General features: G+C 28.0%; 1 protein-coding gene across 1 annotated transcript in view; it reads left to right on the top strand.

Moving 5' to 3' along the window:
- Positions 1-18032, top strand: part of LOC122717706 — a 60698-nt gene extending 42666 nt beyond the window's left edge. Inside the window, exons 3-6 of the mRNA XM_043942020.1 lie at positions 2453-2574; positions 12517-13063; positions 14590-15120; positions 16277-18032. Of these exons, the coding sequence (XP_043797955.1) occupies positions 2453-2574; positions 12517-13063; positions 14590-15120; positions 16277-16789 (1713 nt within the window). The 3' untranslated portion in view covers positions 16790-18032. The remainder of the gene's footprint in view (positions 1-2452; positions 2575-12516; positions 13064-14589; positions 15121-16276) is intronic.
- Positions 18033-23046: the final 5014 nt, after the last annotated feature.

The following is a 23046-nucleotide window of genomic DNA, read 5'->3' as shown; positions in this document are numbered from 1 at the left end:
AACACTAGAGATTTTCGTTAGAATTTTTGATGAAATTTTCCACGAAGAACTATAAAAAATTATGGATATGCACCTTTCTCTAAGCTGTGGTAACTCGATTTTAACGCTAGGTTTTATTACGGCGGGACGCCATAATAAATTTGAAAATTTGAAAAATTGCAGAAATCGTTCACGTTTCGTGCTGATTTTTATCCAATTGATGAGACAAATATATATTCCGAATTTATTTTCTTCTAATCTCTGAATACTGTGATATCAATTTGACGTTTGTCCATAGATAGATATAGATAAATAAGAAATGTCCTAAGTAAACCTAGTTAACAAGTGAAATTAATCTTAATTCGATTGGAAATGATTGGAAGAGAAAAGAAATTATTTTAGCAAGAAGAAATTTATATTATTTATTTTTTAAAAATAGTAATTTTATTAAAAATAACATGATAATTGTACACACGTATATAATTTCCTCATTGGTATTAATAAATTAGCAGGTATTATTAACAGGTAACAAAAAATTGGACAATAATGGTGATATTACTATTGAAGTGCTATTAAATAAGTATACATGGCACATGTTAATTATTTAATTAGATATACGTGTTTTATTGCAATCGTTGTAATCGTATTAAAAAAAAGAAAAAATGAAAAATCTAGATTTCCATTATTTGATCGTATTATACGCATACTCGACTGTCATGACACGTTAATATATTATACTTGTCTCGTGAGAACAAATCTGACGTTTTCGAGCTGTAAAAACGTAGAACACGCATATTCTATGATACGAAATACGATTTTATTTATTCACGTTCATGGTTAATCAGAGAATAATTTTCTTATCCACAATGGAAACGATCGACTCATTTCGAATCTCGATAATAAATACTCTTGTCGAGCGAGCTATTAACGAGCTGTCAATTAAGTCGACATTCCATTTTTTTCATCTTACTCTTAAACGATTGCTTATACTTGTATATGTATATTATTCTTATTCAAATTAGATTTTTTCAATTTTCAAAAATTTAGATTTTTTTTTTTTTCGAAATATAAACTAGTAGAAATGGAATTAATATGAAGATATATCAAGTATAGAATTAACATAAAGATATGTTTTAATTATTATATAGAGACAGAATAATATGTATAAATATAGGAAATAGGATGATTCCTTATGAAGAAATAAGGAGAAAAGTGTAATAAAATTCGAGACTTTGTCCTCGAGAAAATTAATCATTTGAAAATGTTTCAAGTACGAGTGAAATTCATTAATTTTCGATTCGATACGAATCGAATGAATTATCGACAGTAGGTTATTCTATACGTGACGACTTAACCTAACTTAACTTAATTTAAACTCTTATTTTTATTAATTTTATTTAATAATTAAACATAATTGATATTGTTATATAAAATCTTCACAATTATACTATAAATATTTATTTATTATTTAAATTAATCTTATTTAACCTAACTGAACTTTTATTTTTATTAATTTTAACTATTTAATAACCAATGACTGTCAAGTAAAATTTTCACAATATTACACAGCATGATAACCTTGACTTTTTTTTTGTAAGTATTTACAAATTAACTTAACCTAACCTAATTAATTTTTTTAATTAACTTAACTTAATTTTTATTTTTATTAATTTTATTTAATAATTAAACTTAATTGACCGTTGTATAAAATCTTTACAATTATACTATAAATATTTATTTATTATTTAAATTAATTTTACTTAACCTAACTTAACTTTTATTTTATTTTTATAACTTAACTTTTGTTAATTTTAAGTATTTAAATAAACAACGATCTCCAAGTAAAAATCTTCACAATATTATATAGTATGATAACCTTGATTTTTTTTTTTGTAAATATTTATCAATTATTTAACCTAACCTAATTTTTATTTTTGTTAATTTTATTTAATAATTAAACGATGATCGTCGTGTAAAATCTTCACAATTATAATATAAATATTTATTTATTATTTAAATTAATCTTACTTAATCTAACTTTTATTTTATTTTTATAACTTAACTTTTGTTAATTATATTATTTAATTATTTTAATTATTTAAGTAAACGATCTTCAAGTAAAAATCTTCACAATATTATATAATATGATAACCTTGATTCTTTTTTAAGTATTTACCAATTAACCTAACCTAACCTAACTTTTATTTTTGTTGTATTTTATTTAATAATTAAACGATGATCGTGTAAAATCTTGGTTAATATTACATGTTATGATGACTCTTTTTTTTTTTTTTTTAAATATTTGCCAATTATTTTTCAATAACATCGAATCCAAGATCCAAATCTAATAGATCGGTCCTCGAGTAACCGTTAAACGTAATCAGAAAACGCTTAAACGGTCAAGGGTTCGCGGCAAAACGGCGTGTAAAATGGATGAAATTATAGTGAACATCTGTGCATCCGTATTTTCCAGGTTACTCACAAAGTGACGAGTCAGGTGATGGTCCTGAAGATGAACCAGCTGCCCGCGAACAGACCGAACATGTTGAAAGAGGTCCAGCTGATGAACAAGCTCAGCCATCCAAACATACTCAGGTGAGTCCGAATCCGGTCCACTTTTGCACAGAGAGAAACTCGACTGACGAGCAAATTATATCTCTCTTGTACACGTGCCGAATTTTCTCTGTCGTTTCTCGAAAGAAGAAGAAACTGGAAGTAGAAATTATAGGTATACGCGTTGTTGTAATGATTATATTTGAATATTAGGACGTGTTTTCATTTGAAATTTTAAAATGATATTGTCGATACTCATGGGAGAAGAGATTTTTATTTATTTAATTGGATTATTTGGTGTTCATTTCCTGTTCATTATTATTATAATTTTATTATTGAGAGAATTTGTTAAAATCAAAAGTTGAGTGATTGAAAAATTTTCACGCAGTTGTTTGTCTATTCCATATTTGGATTAAAATTATTCATTAATATTATTTTTTTGTTATTGATATTAAAAATTTGAATTTATGTAAATGTTGAAATGTAACTAAATATCTTTGTAAATTTTTAATTCTTCTTTCTCTTTCACCGAACATTATTCAATCGATAAAAAAGTTATATTAAAGAAAGAGTTTCACGATTTCATGTTCTTTTTTTAATATTTAATAATTCCAATATAAAATCGAACAATAATGACAATGTTTCAACAACAATTGCACACATATGCATAACAGATAATCTCTAATAAGAAAATCAGGTAAATATTGATTATAATTATTTATTTAAATATCTTGTAACGATATAATCTCGAAAAAAAAATACTTATAATATTAAATTAAGATAGAAGAATAAAATTATAAAAATTTAACATATTTTTCTTTAATAAAAATCACACACATTTCGAATAATTTCATTATCACCTACATCGCAATCCACTTCGCTTTCTTCTCTTCTCTCCATAACGATACACTCCTCAATCGACGTTCATCAATAATTTGACCATTTATTATTTCTTCGATTCAGATGCAATCTCGATACTTTCATTCCTCCAATACAAACACATATATATATATATGTGCACGAAATATATATTCTGTTATTTTATTTAAACATTCTCTAGATAGATAGATAGATAGAGAGAGAGAGAGAGAGAGACAGAGAAAGAGAGAGAGAGAGAGAGAGAGAGAGAGAGAGAGAGAGAGAGAGAGAGAGAGAGAGAGAGAGAGAGAGAGAAAACACGGGGGAAGTGACGCGTGTCGTTCGCTTTCTTTGCTGGAGCTTTAAATTAAAACTGGACCACATGAGTTGTCGCAGGATAGAAATAGAAACTAGCTCTAGATTGGAATAAAAAAAAAAGAAAAAAATTTCAAGAGTCAACGCAATATTTTGTTGCCTCTCGAACCAATCAAGCCGTCAATTTTTTTTTTTTCTTTTTCCTTCGATTTTAATTCGTCGACTCGAATTCGTTTGTCGAATAGATATCGAGAATATGAATGGATTGAAAAATATTCTTTCGTATCGTGCTTGTTTCAGTAGCCTGTACATAGTTGGATATCGGAGGTATTTTTTTTTTTTTAAATAAATAATTTCAAACATCTCGTATCGTCATTGTTTATTTCGTTTAAATTCGTTTTATAAGGATAATATTTTTGTATACATTTTGTATAAATATTTAAGGTGTTATATATATTCAACACGTTTTAATTTTACATTTGCATATTGATAATTTATAAATCCAAACGATTTTAACAAAATATTATTTTTTCCTTTTTTTTTCTTTTCAAATCGAACGCATTTTCTTTATACAACAATTATTCATACGACAGGATATATATCTCTTGTATAACACCTTGCATTAACTTCAAATACTTGTCACATAATAAATAAGCCTCGATCGATATTTTATTTTAGTATACTCGTACTATTCTTCTGTTTGTTTCACTCTCTCGAATTGATCCTCCAACAAGTTCTATTCTTCGTAATAAAAAAGAAAAAATATCATACAATTATAAATCAAATTATATAAATAATTTTCCTCTTACACATCGTGTATATCTTTCATCATGTATCGTAATGATTTCACATGAATATCTCAGAAACGCTGTTAAAACTACGGTTAATCTTTTCTCGTACGAACAATTGCAACGTAATAACCTTTCCTCGAATATAATTTTAATTTCGAAGCGTCGAGAGCTATACCGACGGTAGGTATTATCATTTTGTTGCGGGGATCCGCAATATATATCTTCAACATATTATATTCAGAGAGGGCAATTTCCACCAAGGTAAAGTGCAAAAGCACGTCTGCAAATCACGTCGATTCTCGGTTGCACACCAATCGTGCAACGTCCAAAAAGAGTTTCGCGGTTTACGTTAGTTATGACATAATGGCGGCCTGTAACCGCTCCGCAGCCTGACTAGACACGGCTCATCCGCGGCGACAACGCATTCCAACGATATAAACGGCTTGGCCCAGATCCGCTTGTGTGTGTTTATCCCGCGAGAGGATCTTATTTCTGGCATTTCTCTCCGTCGAAGGCTGCGGAAACCGCGAAATATCCGTGAAGACTCTATGTCCAGACCAGAAGGAGAAGCTTTGAGAAAGAGGAAAGAGAGAGAGAGGGAGAAAGGAGGGGGGAGGCTTGAAGGAAGAGAGAAATGGAATATGGAAGATAGGGAACTTCGATTAAATTTCGTCGATTTTGTTTGGAACGATACATTTTTAATAAGCCAATAATGTGAAATATAAATTGATATGTGGTTGGATGGTTTTGGTGGGATCGAGTGGAACGTTTTTTTGATTGTGTTTGGTCCTTGCTGATTATAATTTTATTCTCGGTTTGGAAATAATTTTTTGGAAATAATATATAAACTTTTTGGTTTTAAAAATATATTTTAGAAGGATGTAAAGTCGAGTGTACTTATAATTAGATATATGAGAATTATAGTATGCGAAAAATTGATTTCAATATTAAAATAATTAGACTGTTGTACATTTTTAATAATTGCATAGAGATTCTAGAATTGAATGAGATTTCAAAGAATTTTTAATAAGATACTGGCAAAGTTTCGATCAATGTTTGAAGTTACTTGAAAATACTTTTTTCTTTTTGAAATATTTATGAAGAATTTGAATCTATTTACCATGATCTAATTTAAGCTAACCTAACCTAGTAAAATTTATTTAATTATTTCTTCTTCGAAATATTCATTCGCGATGACTTGATTAAATAACATCAATGTTTGACGCTATTTACGTTTAACCTAACCTAACCTAATAAAATTTATTTAATTATTTCTTCTTCGAAATATTCATTCGCGACTTGATCTAAATTAATATTTGACGCTATTTACAAAAGTAGAGGATTCGATATATCTATTTGAAAAATTCGTTTATGATGCATATATTTGACTCCATTATTAGATTTTAGAGCAAGGTTGAGATTTATTATGATATTCATCTACTATGAAATTAATCGATATTTTAAATATTTGGCGCCAATTACTTGGAGCGTGCTCGTGAATAATCATTGCAATTTGCCCGAGCCGATTCAATATTTCGAACATTTTAATAAAATCCACTAAAGTCTTATAAAATAATCTCCTAAATCTATTTATTTATTATGTATTTATTTTTCACGTTGATATTCACGTGATTGAAAGTTAACTTAAACCTCTGTCGAAATCACGAAGAATGATTGTTATCGTGGCTCGTGATTACAGAGATTAGTACAGTATTTCTCATTTCTTTCTTTTCTTTTTATTATTGTTACAAGTTCAACTTGTAAAGCCATAGTCATTTGCTGATAAATATATTTTGCAAATAAAGGTGTAGCAACCTTTGATTAATTCAAGGTCAAAAAAAAATAATACTCATACTTTGCATTCTTTCGATTCTAAATCGTGAAAAATTTTTTAAAAATTCTTTCCATTCTCATCGAGATATAGCAACCTTCGATTAATTCGAGATCAATAAAAATTTAAAAAGTATAATTTATCATATTAATTTAATAAAAATATAGTAATTATAATAACATAATAATTTATCATAGAAATATTCTTATAAAAGACGAACAATATTTAAATATTTAAAAATAAAAAATATATATAATGTTATTATTACAGTATAATTTATCACATTAAATTTGTATTACAATAAGAAAACCTTAAGAAATATTTCGTTTCAAATTATTGTTTATAATGTTATAAGATTTGTATATAATCGATATCGAGAAATATCACGAAAGAACGCGACGATAATATTTATCGTTCGCAGTTATAAGAATTTCGCCTATCTTATCGGAACGTTTAGAACGTATCAACGTTTATCTCTAGTAGTTTCGCCGAAGAACGCGGGTACCAGTGTTTTTCTCGAACATAATCGATAACAGTGCGAGGAGTCGAGCCAATGAAAAATCACACTGGTCTCTCCGCTCCGGCACAAAATTATCGACTCGCAACGCGATTTGCGGGCGTGCGTGCGAATCGAATCGTGTCGATAGTCGCGATACTCCTATCGAGGATATCGCGATAAAAATAAATTGACTGGTAATTCATCGGCCGCTGATTCGATTGTTTGGCTGTAGCGATAAACTTGATATACACTATGATCGAGAGTTTAGAATCGTTGATGCATTACGAAATTCAAATATAATATTTGAAAAATAGTTGGGTTAATTTCAGAGTAAATAGGTTAGATGATTGAAAATATAACGGTGAATTTTTTTTTTCGGAATTTGTCTCGAATTGAATGATCGAAATATAGTTTTTTAATTAGAATTGGAATTATAAAATTGGAAAAATAGGATTCAACGCGTAAAGGGAAGATAGAATCGATTGAGAAATTTTTTGGTTAATAACGTAGGTCGCGACGATATCGAGCGAACTTTTTTTTTTTTTCAATGATATATAACGGCGCGAAATTCGAAGTTGAAAACGAAAATATATGAAATTCACGTTATTGTTAATTACGTCGACTCGTTAGACGCGTTTAATTAATTCATTCGTGTAGTGAAATTTAATCGACGGTTACACGTGTCTATCGCACCTCGTTTACTGTTCGCTATAGAATATAGACTTGCATGAAACGAGTCGAATTTTTTTTCGTCAAGAACAAGTTCTTATGCATGAAGCACAACGTTCTGCCAATTTCTACTTTGTAATTTATTTTCATCGCGATTTAATCGAGCCTGGTTAGAAATCCACTGCTATCTTCATCGAGATATATTTTGTACATATTTTCGATAAGAATCATAAATTTCTCGTTGTTGCTTCGCAAATAATACGTGATACGATTCGTATAAATTACAGGCATCGATAATTCTAAAGTTTAAACACGTTTCCTAATTTCAGATATCAGATATCGATATCTCAGAATTACATACAACTCGGCTGAAAATTCAGATTTATATTTTTAATTAATTATTCTACCTATATATATTCTATATATTAATTATTCTAGAAATAAACTAGCTCGAGAATTAAATAATTAAGAAACTAGAGAATTTCAATGAATCTTGAAAATTCAGATACTTGAGAACACAGAATATTTCGAATATTTTAATTACTCACAATTATTATCTTAGTTCTAAAAAGATAACATTGTGTCAATCACCTAACATAACTATATATATATAAACGAAGATGATGGATGAATCGAATTCCTAATTGACGTTTTATTTAACACGCATTAATATTTCAATGTAATGAATCGATTCGACCGATCTTTCTGACTTAAACTCGAAATCACCTCGACAGAGTTATCTAATCTCTGGCAAGAATCAGTCGAGTCGAACGTGATAAGCGTGTTTTCCTTTCCAACGTAGATTCTATCCTCTCTTTCCTTCGAAATCTGATCCTCGAAGCGATTATTCACGATGACACATTTATGTAGCACAGCTTATCAAAAGTATATAGACAACTCTTTAATTATCACAATTAATGTTACGAGATCACTCGTTAATAAAATTTTGATAAAATGTTTATTATATTCTTCGAATATATTTCGTACGAATGTTTATCTGTTCAACTTTATTCAAATATTTTCTAGAATGAATTAATAATAAACAATAAAAAAATTAGTTAATTTCATATAACATTAGTTTGTCAAACTAAAATAAATTTATTTTTAATTATTTTTTTAAAATTTCATTAGATGTCTGAAATTAAAGAGTTGATCTTTTAAATCAAATATAGCATTTTAAATTACTTCTAATGAAATTTAATTGCTCAAATAATACCAATAAAATGATTTCTAACTTATTTTATTTATCTTATTATTTTTAGCATAAAGGATAAATCGTTTAAATTTATGATCATGATTTACTTAAGTAGTTGTTAAAATTATATTGAATATAATTACATCTTCGATTCACCGTTCAATTAATTCAACAATAATTTATATCGAACGAATTGAAAAACAAAAAGTGTCACACTTGTGGACCGAGAGTCATGCATAAATGCAACGTGTGATCAATCATATTTCGCTCCGATTAAACCGAGCAGAGAGCCAAGCAGAATTCCAGATCAGGTAATAACACGTTTTCACTGGCATTAAAAAAAAAAAAAAAAAAAGAAAAGAAAAAGAAAGAAAGAAAATTGCCGTTTGAATATTCAATCGGGCACAAATCGACAAGAAAATCCTCGAATGAGAAAATTCTCTCTCGAATGAGAAATGCAGGTGCTCGATTGAGGCTAATTGGAGGCAGGTCACGAAAATCTTTCGGCCCATTCGAATTTTCCGGTTCCGTGGCCCGAATCGTGGCCGCCAGGCTCTTAAACGTTCAACCAGCGACGCTGTGGAAGCTTGTTGGGTGTTAATAGAGTGCGCTGTAGCGAATCGATACGAGCGCTCCATAATCGTCTTACGTGCCCTCTCGTGCACGTGAAAAGGCCACTTTGCGACGATATTGGTGCGGATTGTAATGGAAATATGCGATTTATTCGTATTGTTATTAAAACACGTGTATTGAAGATGTTCAACGTGTAACGTATATCGGCTCAAGAGTTTGGAAGTTTTGATTTGACGTCACTGTTATTATTCACAGTGAAAAATATTTTCTATAGATAATTATTAATTCTATTATATATCGTAAATGATGTTGTCGCGTATTTGCGAGTGGACGATTTGTTTTAATGTTGATTGTATCGATATGATCGTTTTTGAAAGGGAAGAGGGAGGGGGGAAGAGATTTATTATTGATTTTGCTCCTCTCCGGTTCCATTTTAACAAATTGTATTGGCAGACGAGTCAAACAAACTGGCGTCGAGGTATGGCGTTAGATAGGCGACGTTAATGAGTTTAACAAGGGTGTAAGTATTTCTAGTTTGTTAAACGAACTGTAGAGAAAAGTTAGTACAATGAAATATCTAGAAGAAAATTTTGAATTAAATTTATAATTTTATATATTTTTCATATATGAATTATTTTTTTTTTTTATAGTCTGTTTATCATTGATTGATACAAATTTGTGATAAATTTTCTTTGTTGTATTTGTTTTTAAAAGGAGAAGAAATAAATTGAGTAGGAAAAAGTTATATAGAGAGAGTGTTGATATATTTATCATCTCTGGAGGACCAGTTTCAAAATAAATAAAAAAAATATATACAATAATAATACTTCAAAATAGAATAATAAATTGTTTATAATTTAAAAAATGAATTTTAAATCATATTTCATGTATTAACTCTTGCGTTTATTTTGATTACTCAACACCTTGCCTTTAAAAATCCCATAGTTTTTGAATTTTCAGAGAGCACAGAAACAAGTATTATTTACGTGCCATCATAATTGTTCACCTTGTATAATCCACTATATCACTCAAAGTTAAATCTAAAACAATATTTTCATTCGTTTTCTGTCATTCAAGTTTCAAGTTAGAATAAAAATTGACAATACTTATTCGTCACCTCGTATTCGCCATCCTTTCATCGTTCATGCACATCTGGATCGTAGACCTTCGTCCTGAGTTATCCTCGACACGAAGGTCGCCTATCTTTATAGGGAAAGATGAGTAACGAGCGAAACGACTTCGCGCTTCGTGCGCGGATTGATAAAGAGAATCACGATGTGGTTCGTAATTAAACCTCGTTGAACGTTGGAAAAAATATTCACCTCGCCTTCTCCATTTTTGGTTCTTTGGCCTTTTCATTTAAAATTAAAAAAAAAGAGAGAGGGAGAAATATGGTAAATATCGTACACAATGCTTGAAAAATTCAACTCAAATATCTTATTTATTTATTGTCAATCACAGATTTGCAATTTCTTGGTACTCTTACTTATATTACTTATCTATCTTATATTGTGTTTATTTAGAATCTATAATATTTAGGTTTATAATGTAAACTTAATCATAGAGATCTAACAAATTAAATTCTGAAATTATAGTTTATAATTATAGTTATAATTGTGAGTATTACCAAAGAAAACAGAAATATTTTAAAGAATGATACAAGTAATTAAAGTGAATATAAAAAAATATAAGTATATATAAGTATAAGTATATATAAGTATATATAAGTATAAGTATAAGCAAATATAAGTATATCAATAATAATAGAAAAAAAAGAGAATATAAACTAATATTGAAACTACTTATGCATTATCTACTTAGTATGTGCATTGCACAGATGTTACAAATGACAAAAGTTAATTCATCATGAAAATAATTGAACATATGCAATTGTATTTCTATATCAATAAAAACTAGTATTAATTTTGTAAAAAATTTTTGTATATTGTTTTGTTCTGTTCTATATTTTTGTATATTTTAGTTCTGATTAACTTAATAATTCTTCAGATACATATATCAGTATAAAAAAAAAAAAAAATAGAAAAAAGGAGAGAATAATTTGAAAACCAAAATTACAATAAAATATTTATTGCTAGCTAGAATGTGTAGAAAGATTCGAGTTGCGGTTGGAATGGAAGAAAATAATTTCTTGAAATGTAGAGGATTTCAAAGTGGATTTCTTTCAAGGGAGTCGAGCTCTTTCCTCGATTACGTGCTATTTCGGTAATGAGAACTCGAGGATAGAGAAGAAAATGGGATAGAGAAAAAGAGTCTCGCAACTACTAACCAATCTCATAGGATGATTACAATAATAGCAACAATGTTGCTAATTATTATGTACTGAGAAAAATTTTCGCAGTGCTTGTCCTAGAGAGTGAATTGAATAAAATCCTGTGACTGAAAAACGAGATCTTAATTTTTTTTTTAAGACTCATTTTTGTCATGTCGATTTGATTGATGGCTTTGTGATATATGATTCACTTATTGTAATGATTAGGAGCTTATTAGCAAGAATAGATTCATATACAATTATATTAAGAATATATATATTTATATTGTATGGTATTTAATAATTTTTATAAATACATAAGTCTCTCCAAAAAATGATTTATTTAAAAATAAATTAATCTCAAGTTAATATTAAATAAAAATAAATATAAAAAAATAATTAAAAAAAGAATTACTTAAAACTTATTAATCTCTGAATATATCAATAAAACAGCTTAAAGATTTTAAAAAATGGCAATAAAATACTTCAAAATGTATTCAATATACAATAGTGATAGAATAGTAATAATTAAAATTAAGATAATTAATAATTGAATAAGATATAAATTTGAAATTTCTTATTTAAGCTATATTGTATTATTTTCTTCAATATCCTTTCAGTATATCTAAAAATTGAAATTTTATTGATTTCTTTGAAGGAAAAATAAATTAAATCTGATTCTAAATTTTTACAAAATTCTTAAGATTTTTCAAAAGTTAAAGATATATGATATATATATATCATTTAGTTTCTGAAAAATTAAACATTGACTATACATTTTAATTTTAATTATTTAATAATTTAAAAAAAAATAAATTAATTTAATTTTTGAATGATTCATATATTAAAAAACAAAAAAAAATGTAGATAACATATTTTAATTAATAATTATAGATTTTAAATATAGAATTATAAATTTAATGACTATGACAATTGATGCCAGTTAAATAACAAACAATAATAAATTCATTTCATCTGTTTCAGGTTTATGGGGGTTTGCGTTCACGAGGGACAATTGCATGCTCTGACAGAATATATAAACGGTGGCAGCTTAGAGCAATTGATCATGTCTAGGCACACATCTTTACCCCATCTAATCAGAATGAATCTAGCAAAGGACGTAGCACGTGGCATGACCTATCTTCACAGTCGTGGACTCTTCCATCGAGATCTCACGTCTAAGAACGTTTTGATCAAGAAGGATGAGAACACTTTTGAAATGACCGCCGTGGTTGGAGATTTCGGATTGGCTGCAAAAATTCCAGATCCAAGCTCTGGATACAGATTGAGCACAGTAGGCAGTCCGTATTGGATGTCGCCTGAATGTTTGAAGGGTCAATGGTACGATCATAGATCAGATGTTTTCTCGTTCGGCATAGTAGTTTGTGAGCTTATCGGCCGTGTGCCTGCCGATCCGGATGTTCTACCACGGTCGGATAATTTTGGCCTCGATTACCTAGCCGTGGCAGAAATCTGTGCAGCAGCTGATCCGCCGCCAGCCTTCCTGCAGCTTGCCTTCAATTGTTGCACTGTGAGTAAAATGGAATGTTTATTCAATTTTTGTCGAAATTTATATATATATAATATTGAGAACTTCATTTAAATAATTAATTTTAATAATAATAATTAAATCGTTATATAATGATTTAAATAATTTAAATAATTAATTTTCATAATAATATTTAAATCGTTTATACAATACGTATTTATTTATATAAAATATTACTTTATATTCATAGGATATCTTTGAAAAATTAATTTTAGTTATATATATATATAATAAATTACATTGAAAGTTACGCAAGTTGATATAATCAATAAAAAATTGTACATGATAAATTAAATTACTATTCAAGAAATATATTTATTAAGTCATAAACAATTGAAGTTATTTATTATATTTTTTTATCATGTGAATCATCGATTTTTAGATATTCGATATTTTGTTTATAATTAAAATCAAAATTGTGAAATACTTTCTGATATCATCTATCAATATAAAATTATATTATAACGTTAGCATTATCGATTATCGATGACCCATGTGGCGCTGCAATCACTTTCGATCTGAAATATCGATTATTATAATCTTTGTCTTCTTATTCAATTTTTTTCTAAAAATTTTATTCAACTAATTTTTTATTATAACAATTATTTTTATTTTTGTTGAATAAATGTATAATTTAAAAAAAATATATATTAATGTAATAATATATCTTTCAATATTTAATATTTAGAGATTCAAAAATATTGCGGAAATTGCAATATGCATTATAATGGCTGTTCCAATGTTTATTGTATTTTATATCATACATATCACACATTTTATTTAATTAATTAATTTAACAAATGTAATGAACAAACGCTCACGCGATCTGCAGATCAAATCACATAATACTGGCTTGACACAAAATGTATTATGTTAAAATTAAATGAATTAAATATTCACTTTGGTATAAATTTAAATAATTCTTAATTTAATAAATAAGCCAATATTTTTACATATAAATTTTTATGTTCTTTTTTTATCTCTGTCTATAATTATCTATATACATAAAAGAATTCCATGAATATATTAATATTTTGTAATAAGAATTTATCATATGATATTTCATTCATTTTTTTCTAAAATACATAATAACATATTAATATAGAAATAATTTTGAAAAATAATTGGTTAATATTTAATTAATTAATTAATTTTTTACTAAATATATTTATTGTAATAAAATATATTTCCAATTTTATTACATTATAATAATATTTAAATAACTATAATAATAATAGTTAATTTAGATAATAGGAATTCAATTGGATATTAAATAAAATAAAATTCATTTTTATAAATTTAATTCTACTCTTAAATTCTTAAATATTCGGATAATCAAAATTTCTTGAATGATGACATTCTATTCATTTCTTGTACATAACTGAAATATGTTAGTTCGTATATTCGACAATATTATTTCACACGGATTACAAAATACTTTATAATATCAATTTCTCATCTCGACATGTATACAAAGTGTATTCTTGGGCACAATACATTGTTTTCAGTATGAACCAAAATCAAGACCGACCTTCCCAGAAATTACCTCCAGCCTAGAGACTATGATCACCAATTATGAAGAATCTAAAAACAACATAGGCAAGCGTCAATCCGTGGATCCTAATCTCATGTCCAGCATGGACGAGATTACAAGAGAAGGGCGTTCCACTAAACGTAAAACTGCTCGTCTTCGGAGCCAATCAGCTGATGCAAGAGGTTGCGATAATGCGACACCTTCCGACAAAGCGAGATGTCATTCTGCAAGGAGAGTAGCGGAATTGGCAAGCAGAAGGGATCCACATTACAGACCTATGACGGCGAATCCGTTCCATGCGCTGGGCGGTGTGAAGAAAATCCTTGGTGACTTGTTCTCTAGTTGTCTGGAACTTCCATCTCTGGAGGATGTTAGACCAAGTGTCACCGATGTTATCGCCAAATTCAAACCTGCGCAGAACGACAGTATCGCGAAGATCTTGGACAGAAAGAAACCTAATTCGGAACCTAGCAGTCCTACTGCCAGGAAAAAATGGGAAAGAAAGGTATCGATATATTCCATTTAATTCTGTTTCTTATTTCAGGATCCTTTTTTTTTTTTTTTACGTTTAATTGTGATTTAAATATTAAAAGCCAGTATATATAATATATTCTATAGTAAGTCATAATTTGTCTTAAAGAAAAATGGATTTGTGTGAAGAATTGGAGCAATAGCAAAATTCAATGATGGAAGAAGCAATTTTTAAAATCTGCAAAAGGACATAAATCAAACAATAACTGCAATCAATTATTCTGAAAAAATGGTATTTGGCCAATTTATTTATGATCTAAGATATTAAGACGGTTAAAGAGGTTAGAATTTAAGATTTAGGATCTTCTAAATTAGCTTACTTTTTGATCACAATTAATCAAAAACAAATTCTAAATTTTAAGTCTTAAGTTCTAATAATTAATTTGCAATAAATTTTAAAAAGATTTAAAATATACTATATTTTATATATTTGAAATAATACTATTTATAGTTTTTAAATCCAAGTTTAGATCATAAAAAATTTGTTTTTATGACTAATTTAGATCATTCATTATTATAGACTTATTATTACTATCTTTTTTATTTTTAGCTATTATTTAGTCACAATGAGTTAAAAAGAAATCTTAAGTTCTAAATCTTAAATCTTAATTAACCAGTTTGCAATAGATCTGAAAAAGATCTTAAGTCCTAAGTTTAAAGTCCTGATATTGATTTTTGATCCTAATTTCAATTCTAAGTCCTAGAACATAAATTGTAAGGAGTTGGTCAACTGCGATCTTTTCAGACTAAAAACTTAAGCCAATAAGAAAGCTACCATATTCTCAGTTTTTGGGTCCACATGATTGCAGTTGTTTGATGAAAAAAAAGGTTAGTTAATCATGAAGACAATTCAAAAATTTCAAACCTTCATGAGTAACTTTGAAAATATAAGATTAATAAGAAACAAATAATGCATTCTTTTGAAGATTTGAAAAACTTCTTCTCTCATTTTCCTTTTCTTTACAACTTAAGATTTACAATGATCTTTATTTTAATTAAAATAATAAAATCTTAATTTACAAATTAATAATTAGATGTGTCTAGTTTTAATTAATTAGTAAATTAAAAATTAAAAATAAATATAAAAAAACATTTTAATACGTCCAATTACATTTAAAACAATTTTTCAGGTGGCCACGAAGGTAGGCGCAGCCAGCTTGTTCATGCATCCGCTTTTCCGAGACGGATGGGAGCCAAGAAGGCGCGGCAGCTGCGAATCAGGTTTCTGGAGCTGCGTAGGTGAAGATCTCAGTCCAGAGCCACCAAATCGTCGTCATACCTCCACTCTAAGCAGTTCTGCTGCGAGCAGTCTTTTCTTATTAGATGATCATCGAACCAGTTCCATTTACACCGACTCCTCCGAGGACATAGCCAGCCTAGGTGGTGGTGATTCCTGTTGGGAGGACAGATTAAGCGGCATAGGGTCTTCCAGTAAAACAATCTCCAAGATAGTCGAATATTTTGAGAAAAAACAAGCTGGTAGCTTGCGTTTAACCGATTACGATGCCGGCTCCAGCAGATTAACCTTGCTTAAGGCCAGCTTGGAGGGTTCTGTACCACTGTGCAACATCTCAGCTGCGCAGAGATTGGTCGTTTGCGAGGGTGCTGTGCGCAGCAAACTATCCTTGTTTGACAAAAAGTGATACACGTCACTTGCACGTCGTAGAATTCGTTCCTTAGGGTTTCTTGGTTCTCTCTGCCGATATCTGTGGAATCACGTGCGGAAACACAGGTGTCTATAAAGAAGAAACGCTTCGACGATTGTGAAATTGTTGAAGAGTGGCGGCTCATATCGATGCGACGAAAATATTGGAGAAAAGTAACGATCAGAGGAGGAAGTAAGGTCTAACGCTTAAGTAAGGTCGGGTCGCATGCGAAAGAAAAATTAGGGGAATCGAATGAACGATTATATTTTCATTGGACTTTGAAATGGTTTAAAGGGATTTGAACAGGGTCAGTATTAACTACTTAAATTCGAGTTATCCGGTTTTTCAAATCCAATGGAAATACAGTCAATTATTGAAGTTCAGCGGACGCTTCTCTAAAAAATCTAGTAACCCGACTGTGATCTTTTTTGATAATCTACATACATTATTGATGTCCTTACACGACTATTGTTTGAAGCTGTCGGCGCGAGTTCCTCTTTTCGCGTGCGACCATCGTTCGAGCGTTTTTCTCGCTAGTGCACTTTTAAAAAATATCTTTATACTCGATCCGATAACAGATCAATTTTAAAAAATGATTCTTTCACTTTTAGACGTCAATAGTTCTTTGCACGAAAATGGAACGTTTCTTGCGTTTTGTAATTCAAAATACTTAAGAATTTTAAAACTATCATATTTTTCCTTATAGGACGTTACTATTTAGAAAAGAAAAAGAAGAGGTGAAATGAAAAAAGTTTTAGAGCGATCGAGAAGAAAGCAATACACGTTTCATTTTTGAGACTGCGGCATTCGATTGCCAATAGAAATCGCTGCTCATGTTCTTACCTTTTTGCAGTGCCTCGCAGTTCCTAGTTAGCCACCTCCGTCCTTATCCACGTCAACCGACTTTTTATCGATTATTAAATGGCGATCGTAGAAAATTGAAATATGAATTTCCCGTTGTATTTATATCTATGCTCGAAAAAAAAAAATTTTTTTTTAATTTTACATTGTAAAGAAATTTTACATTGTAATCGATTCCTAACAGTCTCCTCTTACTTGGTTTGTACCGCGTTACTTTTCGAAGACGCCGATATTCGAAGTTGACATTGTTCAGCCGCGTTACTCTTGCATTAAGAACAAGGATGTTGAGGTAAACATGGAGAACTATGGCGATATGCAATGAAAGGCGGTACATTTTAAAAATTTTTTTTTAAAGTAAAAAGGAAAAAGAAACGTTTAATTTAAAAAAATTTTTAAATTAGAGACGAGTTGAAACTTAATTTTTAAATTCGTGAAGATTGAATTTGAATCTTTTAAAATTCAAAATATTTTTTTTTTTTTTTTTTTTAGAAATTAAAATTTTAATTTCTGAATCTTGATTTCTGAAATTTTTTGAACTTGTAAAAAATTATTTTTATTTTTTAATTTCTTTCTTTTTTTTTTTTTTGTTTATAAGTTATTGTAATAGATTGATGAAATTGTATCAATTAAAACAAATATGAAGTTTAAACTTTTTGATTTTTAAAAAATTTTGAAATTTTGTGTATCCATTCCTACGTAACATTGTTTTATATAATGGCTATAAAAAGTACGTACATTTATTTTCTAATTAAGTCTTTTTATCAGGTTTCATATTTCACCTTCATAATATTAAATTTTTGTAAAATATAATCATATAAAGATATTATTAAATGATAAGAAACTTTTGCAATTAAAAATTCTATACTTAAATGAAATATATATAATAAAATGTGCAAATACTTTTTATAGCCATTTTATAAAAATAAAATGGTTGATGATTTATGCAATTTATGTTTTATGTTTTGTGTATTATTCTTGTGCCGTCTTTTCTTTGTATAATATCGCGTAAGTTAGTAAGTTAGAAAGAATTCATCAGGGCCTATACTGTGCTTATACAAGTTTTTAATTAATTAACACTTTCGATCGAGCGAAAGATTCTTCCCCAACGCGCAGCTAATAGTTGCGTGTCATAGATTTATTAAGGATACAATACAAGACACATAGTATATTTTGTTGAAAGAAATACACCGTGTCCTGAATATTTTTGTTGATAAAGAAAAAAAAGAAAAAAAAGAATTGGAACGGTGGTCTACACACATGCGCGATGCGCGCGTACACCACACACCACACATATATACACACGAAGAGAGAGAGAGAGAGAGAGAGAGAGAGAGAGAGAGAGTGTGCAAAAGAAGAGAGAGCGAGCGCGATAGAGAGAAAGAAAAAGAGAGCAAATGAAACTGATCTAGTCAGTGTATTATCGTGGCGGCCTTATCTTTTGTATGTCGTAGCGTTAATAACTTAAGTGTTCCAAAAAAAAAAGTGGATAAAGCGTTGAATAATAGAACAAAAGTGAATACTTCATAACTTCTGTTTGAAAAATTTATATACAGTTAGCCACAAAAATCTTAATTTAATCTTAAATTAATTTCAAATGTATAACGATAACAAATTTCATCTCAAATGAAATTTAGTTAATAAGTGTTGTTAAAAATAATGATAATTTTATTTTATTGAAACTTTGTTATTTATATACAAAACATTGAAGAAAATCAATTCTTAATTTTTTAGTTTTTTTTTTTTACTTTTTGAATTTAATTATTATTGAGAGAAAACAAAATTAAATATATGAAATATTCATTCCTTGTCATAAGTATTTCAAAGGAAAGTAAAATTGTATTCAAAGAATGAAAAAATAATGGAAATGTGAGAAAGATAAAAATTTTTACATTTTTTTTTTTATTAAAATTAAGTTGAATTTAATAATGAATTTTCTTTCGTATAAAGTTTTTTGTGACTGACTGTAATTACAATTATTAATAAAACGCGAAACGAACGAGCGAACTATTGGAAATATTGTTTCATTGATTATTTGTCGGGAAAGACAATTGAATGAGTGAATAAATGAATAAGAATGGTTGAATATTTAGTTAGTGTAAGAAATCATGCGTGCATATCTCTTGTCCGCCTCCTCGAATTTATAACTCTGAAATATTTAATTGTGTAATTGAAATTTGTAGATTCAGAGCTTAGCAAGGCAGAGAAATGAATTCAAGGTGGCATGCAAGGAATATTTTGCCTTTCTTGGTTAAAATTTTCTATTTTAAATTTCTGAAAATTCATTTACTTTAAATATATTGAAATTCTATGCTGCCTTTCTATCTATATAAAAAATTTTCTTCAATATTAAAATTGTAATATTGAAATTTAAGTCAATAGCTATTCAATTCAATTTTAAAGAAACACATTAAGAGTTAAGGTTAGGAAGTTTTATGAGGTTAGAAATTTTATTAAATATCTAAAAACAGATTTAATTTATTTTTCCTAATGTTAACATATCACAAAGAAAATAACAAAAAGTTTAATTTTTTTGCATATATTACAATTTGAAATATTAAATAGAATATTTTAATTAAAGAAAGCAATATTCTCTTTTACGCAGATACGGTATCCTTATAAAATAATATCCTTTCAATAAGTATCAAATATGTTTTCTATATATTCTATTTTGAATTCTTTTTTCAATTTTTTTAGTCGTCATAAATTATCTTCGATTCTATTGAAATTTATTTATTTATTTTTTTTTCTTTTTTTTTTTTTAAGAGAATACTGTGTATAAGTATCGAAGAACGTTGAGGATTTATTTGGATAGCTATTTCGCGTAGAAAATCAACCGCGAAGAAAATCGTTTCGTCGCCCTAATTGCGGGACGAGTCGAACCAAATTTCTATTAGGATAATAATAATAGGCAACTATATCTTTTTACTTGTCAGAGTTCGTTCACGGGTTCTATTTGATAAGACTGCGTGTTTGTTAAATATGTATGTAAGTAGTAAGTTCTCGATAAGTTCGCAGTCCCTTCTTCTTTGCCTAACGGAGTGCACTGTCAAAGCCAAGATGATTTTTTTTTTTCCGTTTCTCTGTCGAGTCGATACGAAAATAACGTAAATATACGTTATATTTCATGATGATGCTTTTCATTTTCATGAGCCGTTCTCTTTAATTAAAATATTTTATCTATTTATATAATTATAATTATTTTTTTGTTTTTCAATTATAATAATATAATATTTATATTATGTATAATATAGATGTTATATTATAATATATAAGATATTTTGAAATATTTAATTTCAATTTTTAATCTATTATATAATTTTATTTTAGAAATTTGTATCTTCTGTAATTACAATGAAATGTGATGGTTTCGTTTCGTGAAGAAACTAACAATTTTATAGCTCAAATTTTGATAAGAATAATTTTGATAATATTTTTAAGTTTATAAAAACTTATAGTTTTTTTTTCACATGACGAATATCTTCGTCATAATAAAAAATTATCAAAAATTTCTTCATGACTAGAATATTCATTAATAATAATTTAAAAAATATACTTTTTTAAATTTATTTTTTTTAATAAAGATTTAATAAAGAAAATGATACAAATTTCGATTTTTTATTTATCTTTCAAAATGCTAGATAAAAAATTTTCATTAAGAAGAATAGCGCATGTATCGATCGACATGCAAATTTTTTTTCAACATTTTACGTCTTCCCATTTGTCGAAACAAAAAAAATACGTACCTGTTATTTTTGTATCGAATCGATTTTTATAGAACGATGCGTTCAATTTCGACGCGTCAATCGGTACCTGAAGAAATGTAGAAGCAAGGACTGCGAATGGATTATTTTTAAAATAGTCGCGGACATATCAGGAGTGGGCATATCCTGAAAATTGGTTGCTCGTGAAAAATGGAGTTTAGAAAAAAAAAGAAAAAAAAGAAAGATGTCTGCGTGTGTATACATACATGAGAGAGAGACAAGCAGCAGAGAGAGAGAGAGAGAGAGAGAGAGAGATAATATAAAAGTGTGAGAGGAAACGAGTAAAAGTAATATGAATCGGGATGAAAACCGAGAGGCGCATTTTTCTTCTTAAAGATGATTATTTATTTTAAGTAAAAACAGGTATATTATAGATACACATAGAAGTCCACTTAAAAATCATCTCTTCCATACTTTTTTGACTATAGTCCACGTGGACCATACGATCGTGAACGATGTGGTTCATGTAGACAGTTAGCTGTACATATTATTACGAGGAGAAAATTAATAATAGTATTTCATCGAAAGTCGTTTCGCAATTTCAAAGAGGGAATAATTATCGGGTCATTATATACAAAGTGGGGATTTTTCGCTCTTATGATCGTCTGTTCGACGTATATAAATAAAAACATTGATGGGGGATAAAAATACAGATGACGATGATAATAAAAATTCTAACAACTAAGAATTAATAATAACGAATGTGAAGATAAAAAAAACAGATTTCTGCGAAGCTATATATATATATATTATATATATATTATATTATATATATTGTAAAAAAATTCCTATATACAAAAATAAAGTTAAGGCTCCAATTTTTACCAAAATAACAATTTTTAAAGCGTTCTTTGTAAAGCCATTAATTTCCAGCGAACGACATTACCACATTGCATGATATTGATAACATTAATTTCACAAAAAAGACCAGTTTATAATAAATCAAAAGAAGATCATAAGATCTAAATCTAGATTTTCATTGATTGCTAGGAATTATATATCAATATGCTAGAAGTATGATAAAGAAATAAAAGTTCTGGTCAAATCATATTAAGATTAAATTTATATCAATCTATACCAATATTTTATAATTTCTGTATTTATTTTAACTTTTGATCTTATTTTTCTTTTTCTTCTTATATTTAGGAAAATACAAAAAGAACTTAAAGTTCTGATCAATATATTAAACTATTATTCATATCATTATTATACTTTATAAGTATAAGTAATATTTTTATTAATATTATCTTAATATCTTTTAATATTTATTATAATTATTTTATTTTGGATTTTATTTTGTGTTTAACAAAATATAAAGGAAACTTTATTCAAAACTTTAATCGAATCTTATTGATATTAAATTTTAATATCAGTATTGTATAAATGTAAAATTTTAGACAATTATCTAATAATATTATAATTCTGAAAATTTCTTTAAATTTAAAACTTATGATTGTGATTTATTATAGACTGGTCTTAACAACTGATTAACATTTGCAAATAATAAAAAAAAAATCAATAACAAATTAGAAATTTGTTTTGAATGAAAAAATTATTCCCAACGATAATTCCACAATTTAAAAACATAAATTTCCAGTTATTCGCTGCTTGTTTTTCATAAAAAACGAGGCC

The sequence above is a fragment of the Apis laboriosa genome, unplaced genomic scaffold (genome assembly GCF_014066325.1).
Source record: "Apis laboriosa isolate Shangri-la unplaced genomic scaffold, ASM1406632v1 scaffold56_cov145, whole genome shotgun sequence".
In the NCBI taxonomy this organism is placed as follows: domain Eukaryota; kingdom Metazoa; phylum Arthropoda; class Insecta; order Hymenoptera; family Apidae; genus Apis; species Apis laboriosa.
This window is presented reverse-complemented; position numbering and strand designations above follow the sequence as displayed.